The sequence below is a fragment of the Thamnophis sirtalis genome, unplaced genomic scaffold (assembly GCF_051295495.1).
Source record: "Thamnophis sirtalis isolate CommonGarterSnake01/CBP01778 unplaced genomic scaffold, rThaSir2_p1.2 scaffold_1, whole genome shotgun sequence".
NCBI classification, from domain to species: domain Eukaryota; kingdom Metazoa; phylum Chordata; class Lepidosauria; order Squamata; family Natricidae; genus Thamnophis; species Thamnophis sirtalis.
The window spans coordinates 114,830,857-114,843,937 of NW_028261381.1; the positions used below are offsets into that span (position 1 = coordinate 114,830,857).

At 41.3% G+C, this 13,081-nt stretch overlaps 1 protein-coding gene across 3 annotated transcripts in view; it reads right to left on the reverse strand.

The window, feature by feature from the left end:
- BAHD1 (bromo adjacent homology domain containing 1) overlaps positions 1 to 9,281 on the reverse strand; it is a 74,314-nt gene extending 65,033 nt beyond the window's left edge. The window contains exon 1 of one of the 3 annotated variants that reach the window (XM_087722720.1): positions 9,169 to 9,281. Coding sequence is in view for 1 of the 3 variants with exons in the window: in XM_087722704.1 (XP_087578830.1) it covers positions 5,830 to 5,842 (13 nt within the window). In the remaining 2 variants the exon portion in view is untranslated. Of the gene's footprint in view, positions 1 to 5,829; positions 5,976 to 8,823; positions 8,944 to 9,168 lie in introns of those variants that run through there. The other 2 variants (XM_087722712.1, XM_087722704.1) reach the window with 2 other exon arrangements.
- Between the last annotated feature and the right edge of the window lie 3,800 nt (positions 9,282 to 13,081).

The following is a 13,081-nucleotide window of genomic DNA, read 5'->3' on the forward strand; positions in this document are numbered from 1 at the left end:
AGTTTTTGGCAGTGCATTGCCTAGATAACCAGTAGCGTGTTTCCTTCCTCGGGCTAAAAGAGAAAGGATGGAGTTGGCTTTGGCATTTTGCAATTCAGACAATTCAAGCTGATGCATTCTTTTTATCTTTGAGCTGGAAAAGATCTTCCTCATTTCTAAGGTAAGCCTTCTGAAGCACAATGTAACTGCAAGATGCTTACACGTCTCTTCTCTACCTTCAAGTGACCCTTTATTGAACAAAGAAGCAAAAATATTTCCATTTCTCATCAGTGTGTTTTAAATGTACTCTAAAAATGAGTTTTAAATAACTTGAAACATATACTGTATGTTGTTAAATACTTCATCAAGATATTATTTGTCTTGTTGTCAGTCATGAATCTATCATACTTAACATTTTTATTTCTCTTATGACCAGTTCTACTGCCAACATTGTCTTGACCAACCAGATGTCAAATTATATACTGATGGTACACAGAAACAATTAATTTGGTGTTCTGCAACAAAGCAACTTATGTGGTGGACAAATTTTTTTAGTAAAAATTTGACCTTTTCACATTTTCAAAAAGTAAATTGCTTTTTCCAAAGAGTACAGAATTTGATCCAGTTAAACAACCTACCCATTTATCATCAATCAATAGTTGAACTAATTTATGCAGAAATTATCCAAGCCACCAAAACGTATTTTAAAAAACAAAAGCGGCAGCCACAGCACTTCAGAGCGAAGAATCTAACAACACAGGACTATCCTGCTCTGACTAAAAACTTATGTCTGAGAAGTAAATGTTAAGTGGAATGCTTATCCTTTTCCTTTTTAGTTTAATATAGTATACTTGAATTATAGTTCTACACATGTCTATGTTGTGAGTTTCAATTAGCTCAATTGATCAGCTGAAACTGGAATTTGTTCCCATGGTAGCCTTGCTGCAATATTTCTTTATCTGGATCTTTACAGCAAAGTGCTGGGAAGAGGGGGAATGACAAATATGCTATGCAGAAGTAAAATCCAAAGTGGCCATCTCAGTGTGCTCCACTTGATGAACAAAACTGATGAAGCTCATTCTTTTTCATTAACCAATATTAGTTGTGTATTATGTGCAATATCAATCGATAACTTACAATGCATGTCCAATGTAACCAGTTATTTCGGTTATTTGTTTTGCTTCTAATTATTGTTAGGAATAGGAAATTAGTACTTAAATACATCTCACTCATATTTGGGGAATGCATGTTCTTAATCATTCATTTGCTTTAATACATATTTAAATTTATATATGAGCAGCATCAAATAATGAACACTAAAGAATAATAAGCCTGCAAGGGACTAGGTTTAGAAGCTAGGGGCCTTATTCAAGGCTGTCTCTACCACATATTAATTTACATCAACATCTTATATAAATCAATTCGTATCTTAATACCATCCACAAGGAGAAAACAAGTCTAAAGACATCTGCCCTGTTCAAAAATTTTATCAGCAGCACTAACCAGTTAGTAGCCTATCTTAGATAAAATCATTTATTTATGAAATCACAGCATTTTTGTGGCTCACAAAATGAGAAGATTGAATAAAATATAAAAGATAAAGGTGTAACAACTAAAACCCCAAACATAGTGCATAGCATCAGATCCCCAAAAGCTTGCCAGAAAAGCTCTGCTTACAGCTTTTACTAGAAGACAGACAAGATTGGGGTGAATCTCCAACTGATAGACCAGCCCCATAACTGAAAAAGACTTATTTTGCCCCACTGATCTGTAGAAAATAATGGATCAACCATCTGTTTTTCCTGGCATGACTGAAAAGATAACCAACCCATAAAGGGCTTTTTGTGTAAAAATCCAGCATCAACTGGTTGGTGGTAATTTGCAGTCCCAAATTAGAAGCAGCCCCAAATGAATGTTGCAGTATACTAGTTGGGTGGTGATGAGCCACTGAAGTCAGGTCTTCTCGTTCCAAATAAAACTGCATCTGATGCATCATGGACATGTAAAGCTGCATAAGGGCCTCCCAGGACGTGGCCTCAACCTGCTGGTCCAGCAGGACTCGTGAGTCTAAGCAGATTCCCAAGTCACGGACTTTTTCAAAGTCAGGGCCACCCCGTCTACAGATAAAACAGGGATGTATAAAGAAACCTTGGGGTAAAACTAGCTGTAGAACAGTATGAATCTGCTTTCTCCAATGCACAGCTTCCAGCTATCAGGACATTATTTGGATGGCAGCTTCAAGTGCAAGGGAAGTGTTCAGAATCTCCTGGATCACAGACCTATTACCTCCCCAGCAGCCCAAAAGAGTCAATGGGACAAGACTCAGCCCTCAAGTGGTTGCAAATATCATAGAGAGCACCTTATCCATTTCCTTAGAGATAACAGACCAAAGAGAAAACCAAGTAACCAAACAAGATGGGGCCACAGAATCCAGACAATGGTGAATTTGAGCATTTTTACAGTGAAATCCACTGGAGTTAGGCAGCCCAAAAGGTAAATAAATAAATGTCAAGCAAATTGGTCACAGTGGCCTGATGGTAAATCAACAGGATAACTCTTACCTCTGGAAAAGGGCCAGCAGATAACAACCAGTCAATGTCATAAGGGAGAAGCAATAATGATTCAGAGTAAACTTGAACCTGTGCATGTATCCAATTTTTTGCATAGAATAGATATATCTTCCTATTCAGATTACATACAATCTGAATCTGCCTACAATATAGGGAAGGCATCGGATGAAGTAAATAATATGGTTATGCAAGGTATTCTTTGAAATGATAAAACAGCTGCATTCCTATAAAGCTTGTGCTGCTACTTCAACGCCTGTCCCGATGGTGCATGCACACATCTATGCAAACAATCTACACTTCCATTGGGACTGCCAATGAAGCAATCATGTATATACAGGTGGAAACAGACAAGGACAACTTTCAAAGAATCATGTAAGTCTTGCATAGGACAGAACTCCTTTGGAACATTTGTGAAGCATTTTTAAAAAAATGTTTTGCTGAAGTCTATTAAATGAGGAAAAACATTTGCAATTTTAGTGCTGCAGCTCAGAAAAATGTTTTCTACAAATCAAGATCTGGTGTATATATAACAAAGGCTAGGAAAGATCCTGTTGGAAACAGCTGTCACTCAACATGGAAAGAACTAGACCAGACAGATTAAGAAGTCTGCTTCCGTGTAGGGCAGCATCTTTAAGGTACATTGTAGAGACCTGAAAATCTAGTAATAGGTTTCCTGTAGCAAAGTAGATCTCCCTAAAAGTTACCTCGATTTAATTAGTGTGGGCCTAGTTTACTTTTAAAGCTGAGCCATAATGTATTTGGATTAGCCTGTTGTGCAAATTCACCCATTATGGGTTAGCACTATGTGCAATCCAGTCCACCAGAGCTTGGTCAACCATTCATAGTTAAATAAATTCTGGCATGTCACTGTGCAGGAATACAAGCAGTACAGCTGCATAAGCTAAAGGGCAATGGGGATTTACAGCCAATAACCTACAAACACAAGCCATAAAGCCCTATTAAATGAGGGTATTTTTGCCAAGAAAATATGAGAAGGAAAAGGGAAATTTATAATAGAAATAAGTGTCAGAAATGTCCATCTTAGATGAAGAAAATATAGAGCTTGCACTCCTTTTGGTATCTAGAACGTTTAACAGTGTGTTGTTAGGTCAAGGAATCAAACTTAAATTTTTGTCTCAAGTTAATTAAATTATATTTTTAAACAGACTATACAAAAATCTGCTTAAAATGTTCATTTAGCTGTCTCAATAGTCAAATTCATCAGGCATAATGTTTGCCTCCATGAAGGTCTCTTAAAAAGTGCCAAAATAAATAATATTGCAGACCTTGCTCAGAGAGATTAATGCATCTCTTGAATCAGAATGCTGGGCAAAGTTTTATCTATATTTAAGTAAATCTATTCAACAAGCCAGGAAATTTTGGTAAACATATTAGTTTTCTCTTTGCTTTACAAGGCTACTGCCAGGTACTTGACTAGATCAAAGAATCCAAAGAAAATAAATGACCTCTGCTGATGGATAATTGGGAGGAGGGGAGGCCAACTCCTCCAGACCTTGCAGTAACTCATCTATGACAAATTATCAACTTCTTTTGAAAATTTTTGTTTGAAATCAGCCTGAGAAAAATTGGTATGTTAAGAAAGTCTCTGAATGTGGCACAAATGTGCCACTTCAACTCTCTTCAGTTTATCATAACTTACTGATATCAACTCAGCAGCCGAATTCTAGTCCTAATCTTCACTCAGCCATGAGCTCATTAGTGGGTTTATTTATCTGAAATATTCTTGTAACAACTTTCAAGGCAGAACTTCCTTAAGGCAATTTCCAAGGTTAGGGAAAACATAATAAAATACATGATTCAAGGTGCTAAAAGAACACAGAAAACATTTTCAAGAAGAAATCTCATCCTCAAAACATGCAAATCCCTATGGAACCCTGGGATTTTCTTGACTAACTATGCAGGGCAGTTACAAAGAAAGCAAAATAAATTCTGATGCATCACTTTATTTATTCACTTCAAATTGTTCCTAACATTCAGTGGATAGCATTGTTTCACATCCTACCTATTGCTAGAAAAGGCCTTAAATTCCCCCTTTCCACATACTTCATTTTCTGGGGGAAATAATTTTGTTCTGCTGTGGGAGAAAATAATAGATACTGGCCAAGTCTTGCTCTCCTTAGGACATCATACTATCCTGCATTGAGACTTCTTTCAGGATGGATGCATTGCATTTTTATTTAGAATAACCAAATGCTGTTAAAAAAGAATAGAGCTCAAAACCTTTGATTTCAACTTGACTTCTAGGGAGTTTGATACATGGTGGTTTTATTGCCAGCTGCACAGAAGACATTTACCACTGTCTTCTTATAGGAATTGTTTAACTTCCTAAGTAATTTAAAGTCCAATTTCTGGTGGTCTTTTTCAAGTACTTATTTGGGAAGATGGTGCAGACAACCTAAAAAGTTACCCATAAGACAACATCCTTTGAATCTTCTTTTGAGTTTTATTCATGATTTACACACTTGACGGTCATGAATACCCAAGCACGTATCCTGTGCCTAGCAAATGGACTGTGGATCAAGATGGAATTAGACATAAGCAAATTATCCACAGATTATCAAATCAGGGAAAATATACACAAAATTATTATATATGTTAAAAAGACAGACATAAACAGCAGTAAATTAATTCTTCATTTCCTCAAAACTGGCATGCGAGTTAAGATGCTACACAGCTTCCTATACAAATTAGAATACTTCACTTCATCTCAATTTAGCATAGTAATAACAATCATGTACAACATTCTTTGTCTGCTTGATGAAATCATTATATTCAATTCATTATGACAAACTCAGATATTACAAGAAACTGCCACTTGATAGCTACCTGAAGAACATTATAATCTCACCAAAACTTTCTCCATATTCTTCATTCTGTAGCTTTAAAGTTAATTTTCCCTCAATTTCCATCTTTTACTAGTCCTATCTGCTGCTTCCGTCTGTGTCTAGCTCTTCTGCTAGGCTGTATGCAAGTAAAACCACTGCCACTTTAGCACCCAACTGACAAATTATTATACTTCTAATACTACCCCTCTTTTTCCCATTCACAAGCCAAGTTCTAAGCACTAAAAGAAATTCCAAGAATCTTTTATAATATAGAACACACACATTTGATGACAAGAGGTTCATCAGCCACAAAGTGCTGTATTAAATGTCCGCAGATTCATTTTTAATACATAAAAACATAAATGTTTCCACAGAAGCTTTTGTGAGATCAAGTTAGAAACAATACATAGTAGAAATACCCAAACAATACATACTTTTAGATTGCATTGTCTATGATCCTCAGGATTCTGCTATTCAATTCACAGGACTTATATGGCATCCCATAAGTAAAAAGACCTGGAGAAATTAGGGATGGGCAATAAGTAAGCCCACGTTTCAAATACAAACTTAGATCTTCATTCCTTAAGCAAACTTATTCAGATGTCTCTTAGTTCCAATAATCATAATATAAAGAAATATTCTTAAACAATCATGGGAAAACAACATAAGGAAATATCCTATGCATTGGGATTATTCAGGAAGCAAATGTAAATACTGTGGATAAATAAAAAGCAACTATCAATGTCTTCATCTCATAAATTCTGCTGCCTGCTCCCTTTAACAGCATCACCAAAGAGGAACTCCTAGAAATAACTTCCTTGCTATAGAAAACAACAACCTGCTCTCTGCCTGTAGATCCATGTGATCTACAGGCAGAGAGACATGGAAATCAGAAGCAAATACAATGCCAATCTTTGTTTTTTTTTTACTGACTCTCAATATTATCCTTCCACAGTTAGGGCAAAATACAGCAGTGAGGGAAAAACTTTTCTTTCCTATGTTTTTTTCCCCTCTTAGGCAAGAAGCTTCAAGATTTTGTCAACTCAAGGCAAGCAGCTGGAACAGAAGGTTTGACATGCCACTTTGCAGTTACTGAAATTTCTTGCTTTAACCCCATGACTGACATACATGTATACCAAATATATTTTTCTTCCTAGAGTTTTCCACATGCCTTTTCCTCCGAAAGCTAGTAAATCTCCAACTATAATTTCTCAACACTGAAATTAAAATACCCTGAACTTTTTCTTACTAAACATTAGTCTAAAACCCTCATGAAACATTAGAAGAAATCCCCAAATGTATTTCACATATTTTAACTGACCCTCCTTCACACCACTGACATGAAACTGATCTGGTATCAGATTTTGAAACTCATTATACATTTTATCTGCATATAACCAATTTAATTTCAAACTTTCTTTGATGTCCTCATGTCACTTTCAGAGACATGGTCCACACGAAGCGCAGTGTAACTTGCTCAGCTCTCCCAGCAGTTCTTATATTTTTTGGAAGAGCTTGCTTGTACTTGCCTGTACTTGCCTGCCTGTACTATCTATATCTATATATATATAGAATGTATACGAAAGCATCCTCATTGCCACCAAATTAAAATTTAGCCATATTTTCCTATGGCATATTTCCAAGTGGCCTATTGGGAGGGAATTTGATTAGTTCATAATTTTTGCTTGCTACTGAAAGGTAAGGGTTGCCTTTTCCTTCAAAACAACTGATTGTATATTAACAATAGTGAGCAAACCACCACTACTTGAAAGAATGCAGTGGCATTCAAAGCAGGATGAATACACATTTGTAAATAGTGATAAAGCACTGTTAATGGAAAGGAAGAATACTTCAGAGAACTAAACAACTATTCCTATACATGTCTACTCAGAAAGCACTCTTTTCCAGGTTAGTATACCTAAATCTGCAGCTAAAGCAGTTTAAAAGATGAGATTCTGGCTGATGTCATAACCATGGTACAGCGGAGAATACTAAATATGTTTTTCCCCTCTTGAATCATTGGCAAAATCATTCTCTACATAAAAAAATAAAAATATTTTCTGGCATCATTTTGGATTTAATATTGTTGTCATGACCCCTAAAGCTTCCTTCAATATTTCCAAATGCTTATACTGCATTACTTTACTCCACAGATACATTTCTTTTAGAGCAGGGTCAAGTTATTAAGTATTTGGCTATTTCTAGAGAAAATACCTCAGAATTGTATTTCTAGAGCTCCTATCATATATAAATACAGAAATATACACACACCCCTTTTGAAGAACAGTTTAAAGCTTCATCATTTCTTTCTGGGGCTGGCTCCAAGTCCCTCTTCCAACAAAACGTTTAACTAGGTATCAAGACTGGTTTCTCTGCATTCTATATATATATTATTTTAAAGATACCTTGACTCTCTGCCTCGTTTATTCCTTCCCCAAATCCCCAAGATAGAGCTGACCCGCAACTGGGAAAGCATCCGATCTGGCTATATCTTTCAAAGACAGGAGAGCCATCAAGAAAGGAAAACAGAAACACCACCAAGAAAGAAGCTCAAACCCTAAATAGCTGAGCTTCCCATAGATTCGGTTCCTGCCTCGGCCCGGATTGTTAGGGTGGGGGAATTTTTTCCCTCCCGCGCTATTGTAAAAGTTAATGGGTTTGTTACATAACTTTAGACCCAAAGGTAATCCCAGGGAGAAGGGCAGGAGCCTTAATATGATCCAAGGAGACCCCGGGGAGTCGGAGTCAAGGCTCAGCCCACCTGCCACCGGGGGCCATTTCCTCGGTGCTCCCTAGCGCCCGGGTGATGGTAGGGAGAGGGAGATGGGAGCAGCCCGAGGGCCCTTCCGATCAGGCTTGGGACGACCCGACGGGCCACGGCACCCTTCGGGAACCGGGGTTCCTCAGCGCCGAACACCAATACCCGGAGGGGAAGGGAAGGGAGGGGAAGGAAACAGAGACGCAGCCAGTCCAACCGCTTACCCACCCACCATGACACGAGGAGAGGCGGACCGACATGAGGCAGAGCCAGGAGACGGCGGGGGCGCCCCCCGGAGCTGGAGGGCTCCACGCGTTAAGACCTCGACACACTCCGTCCACGGCGGCCCAGGGACCAGCACCGACCGGATCCTGGCAGAAACTTCCCGGGGGCCGCCCGTTGAAGCCAGCGCGCCGGCTCGTAGGAGGGGGCGTCCCGTAAAAGCCGCGCCCCCTCCGCTTCCTTTCCCCCCGGCCGGCCACCCACCCACGGCGGCGGCGGCGGCACCTGTTCCCATTACCCGCCCGCGCCCCGCAAGTTCCCCCGTGGCGGCGCCCTCTCCGCCCCACCACGCGAGCCTTCAAGGCTGGCGGCGGGCGGAGCCCCATCGCGCTGCCGGCCGGTGCGGACCGACTGACTGACGGGCTGGCCAAGTCCCTGGCTCACTCACCGGGGCGCTCGCGGGTTGCTCCGTCGTCGTGGCTTCCACCGCCACCGCCGTTTGACTTTCGTGGGGCCCACCCAGGGTACGCGAAGGCCCCAGCCGGGCTAAGATCCGGCGGCTGGAACGCCCCGGGGCGCCCGAGTCCCGGGCTCCACGCTGCTGCGTCAGCAGCAGCAGCAGCAGCAACAGCAGCGCCGCTGCCTCCTCCTCCTCCTCCTCCGCGTCGCCGCCCGGCTACAGGATGGGGACAGGAGGCGCGCCCCCTTCTGGGGCCCGCGCGCGCAAGGCCGGAGGGGGGCGGTGGCGGCCGCTCGGCCGCGGGGAAAGGCTCCTGCGCCGCTGTGCTCTCACCTCTCCTTCTCCGCCGTCCTCGCCGCCGCTGCCTCCAACGCCGCCGCTCTGCTCTAACTCCCCCGAAAGCGGCAGCGGCAGCATCGAGCTCCAGCTCCGCTCCGTCCTCCCTTCCTGCTTCCTCGTCGGCGGCCAATCATGGCGCTCTCCTCGGCTGTCCGCTCTGCGGCGCCCGCCAATCAAACGGCACCTTGCCCGCCCCCGCTAACCAATCTCCGCACCAGCCACCAGGTCCCAGCACAGGCAGACGGCTCCCTGCGGACACGGACACGGCCGCCCAGCGCGGGGGGAGGGGCGTCCCCACGCGAGTGGTGGTAGCGGCAGCAGAAGCAGAAGCAGCCGCAGCTGCAGCCGCCTCTGCGCCGGCCCCGCCCCCCGCCTAACCTGTCTTTCCGCAGCCCCGCTGTGCGCCCCCCCCCCCAGTCAGTCCCCATCTGCTTCTCCCGCCCTCCCTTGGACCTGAGTGGGGGGAGACGCTGCCTTCGGCCCCCCTCTTCCAAATTGGAGCTCTTGTGCCGCCTCTTTTACCCCCCCCCCCGACCCCAGCTCCAACCCCGCGTTCGGCATCTGCTCCGAGGAAGTTTTTTCGGCTCTGGTTTTTGGCAGCTCCTTCTGTCCCCCTCCCGCCTTCGGTCCCCTATGGCCTTCCTTGCTTCTGCCGTCCTTCGATTGCGCGACGGGTTTAGGGGTGTTTCCACCCCCCCCGGATAGTTCCCTTTCTTCAGTGAGAGTTCGCTTTCCACGCAGCGTCCACTACCTCAGGGCATCGGCTCCAGTTCCCATCGCCCTCCATTTGCGCCCTTGGGGTGCGAATCTTTGGGATGGCTAGCTAAGCTGGCACCCCTTGCTACAGGTGGAAGTGTCGGCAGGTGAACCCGACTTTCACGTTTTGAGAATGTAGTTACTTCTGTTACTCCGTTTTTCCAGGCCACAAAACCATTTAGGCATCACCATCGTCTCCCAAAACGTTGGTCTTGTTTGAAGGGGTGGGGAGTGGGGGGCTCTCTTTCCAGGCAGTTTTTCTTTGACGACTTTATTCCTTCTCTAAAACACCGTGCAACTGTAATTCGTTGCTACTTAACATTGCAAGATTAAACCTTATTGTAAAATGTGAAGCGTAGTCCTGGACAAATCCCGGATTTCACACACACACACTCCCCACCCCACAAGATAACATGACTTCCATGTGACAAAATGTTTCTTCTTACATTTTACTGGTCATGTACTGCTTTCTTCTATCCATGTTTATTCTTGTTCCTTCAATTTCTGGTGATGGGACACTAGAATTATGTGCTCATGGCTGCATGATTCAGTTTGGGGCATTGAGGTTCCTTGTAGTGTCATACTGTACTATAGAATCATCTCTTACAGGCTGTGGGATACTGTAAATGGTGTGCAAATCATAATCTTATTTGTAATGTGTTTGTTGAAATTTCATTCAGATCACACCATTCCCTTACATTCTTGCAAGTCCTCTACTTCAATCTTAATATATTAGGTCAGCCAAATCAAGCTGCAAATGTGATGTTGCAAATCTGCATTGTGGTATGACTCTTAGCCTCCATGCACTCAGCCTATGTAGTTTTAAAAGTGTTTTGCCATAAGTAATCTGAAGTTCTCATGCCCAATGGGGTGATCTGATGAATAGCAAAATAGATATGATATTCCTGCTGGGAATAGTTAGAAAAATAACAGACACAACACCCAGTGAAGTTTATCCCCACTGCCTGGTGTTCTCCAGCTGTGTCAGGTACATCTTCACTCCCTGCCTGCCAAAACCAACACTAGCAGAGAAGATGGGAATTGCAGTAAAAAAATGCTGTGACTATTTTTCTGTGAACTATCACAAACCCTTGTTGCCCATTGTAGCTCAGTGTCCTGTAAAAGACTTAGGTTGGTCTGTCTGGTATTTATAGGAAATAAATCTGTGAGAGGTGTTCTTGATGGGGAGTGCCAATGTAGATATCAATAGCTATGTCTATGGAGATTCTTAGGTAGCCAGGTAATGGTTGTCCCAAAGGTGTTCTTTCAAAAGGCAACTGGACTTTGTTTTTCCTCGAACACGTTTTGCTTCTCATCCAAGAAGTGAACTGAAGAAGCTTCTTGGATGAGAAGCAAAATGTCTTCAAGGAAAAAAAAAGTCCAGTTGCCTTTTGAAAAAGTACCTTTGGGATATCAATAGCTCTAACAGCACACACATTATGATACAATGATGCAATGATAATGTTATCATTAATAACATTAACATAAATAATATAGTTTGATTTCAATACATCACAAAGTATTGGAAAATCACAATTTTGCCATCATTGATAGGAAGTTAGGAACTATTATCTGTATTAGTTCTGGCACAACATACAAGATTCAATTCAATTTATTCAATTTATTACATTTATATGCCGCCCTTTCCCCCCGAAGGGGACTCAGATAATATTTGAGTCAGTTGGAGTTGGGAAGAATCAGAATTAAATTAATGAATATATACATTTGTTTCCCATCTATAATAATTTTGCATTATTTACAATTACATACTAATTTCATTATGTTAGGAATCTTTTTTATTATAGTTACTAGGTTCATGTATTATAATAGTAAGTCATTTAGTTTGCTTGTTTGAGGCTTAGTATATTTTGTGAAGCCAGCCGATTGTAGCGGTTCGGCAGTTCGATTCTCACCAGCTCAATGTTGACTCAGCCTTCCATCCTTCTGAGGTCGGTAAAATGACGACCCAGATTATTGGGGGTAATATGCTGACTCTGTAACCGCTTAGAGAGGGCTGTAAAGCACTGTGAAGCAGTCTAAGTGCTAATGCTATTGCTGTAATTTAATAAACCACAGTTAAATAAACCATGACTAATAGAAAAGAATATTTGTAGATGAGGATTGAATTGTTGGGTCCTTAATGTTATCTGAGAGCATAGTTATTTTCTTACAGATATTTCATTATACAACTTTACTCAACTAAGTAACAATTTCAATGATAACCATGGTACCGATGCTAAAAGAATAAATATATTCACTTTTTTTCTGTTACCCATACATCATTACACACTTGTTCAGCACTTGATTTAATAGAAAGCATTTCCCATGGTGGTTCTTTAGGACGAGAAATATTTCCTTCCAATACAAAATAAATCTTCCACTTTTACATCCTAGGAATTTCTAAAAATTGTTATCAAAATATAATATGTAACATAACAGTATATTGTTTATACTATACTATTTATTTGCAACCAGGCCTAATTCTGAGGTACCCTGGTGATGAATCATTTTAACTATGTTTACATTTAACTTACTATAACTGAAATAAAATTTAGTTTTTGTCCTGGCCTGACCCACTATTTTTTTAAATGTCCTTGGCATTCCACTCAAAAGTCAAATATAACTCTCAGTCCAGAAAAACAGTACATCTTCTGTTTGGCTTTGCAAAGTCATGAATAGGTTATATAAAACATCACAACAATCTAAGACAAAATGTGATTGTGACCATGCATGTAGCATTTGCCCAGAACACCCTAAATCCAAGCAACTTTTCCTGGGATCATGCAGCAGTTGGAGAAGATAGCTGGGTGGGCCCAGGAAAAGATGCAGGTGTTTTAAGGTGTTTCTGGCAGGTGCACTCATGACATATCTTTGGATCTGGACCACTTCCTTGCCCTAGTGAACTGTCTCATGATGCCTCACAGCCTAAGTTGTTCATGCAGGACAGGTTGTTGTTTTTAGCTTGTCAGATGTCATACATAGAGTAACGTTATCACTACCACCTCTTAGATGATAGAAAAACTAGCTATGTAAAGTTTGTTTGAATAATTCAAATTCAGTTTAATTTTCACTAAGTGATCTGTTCCCAATTAGAAAACAGTACTTCACAGGGCTCTGCAGAGATTTCTGTTCCTTTACTTCTTTTATAAAT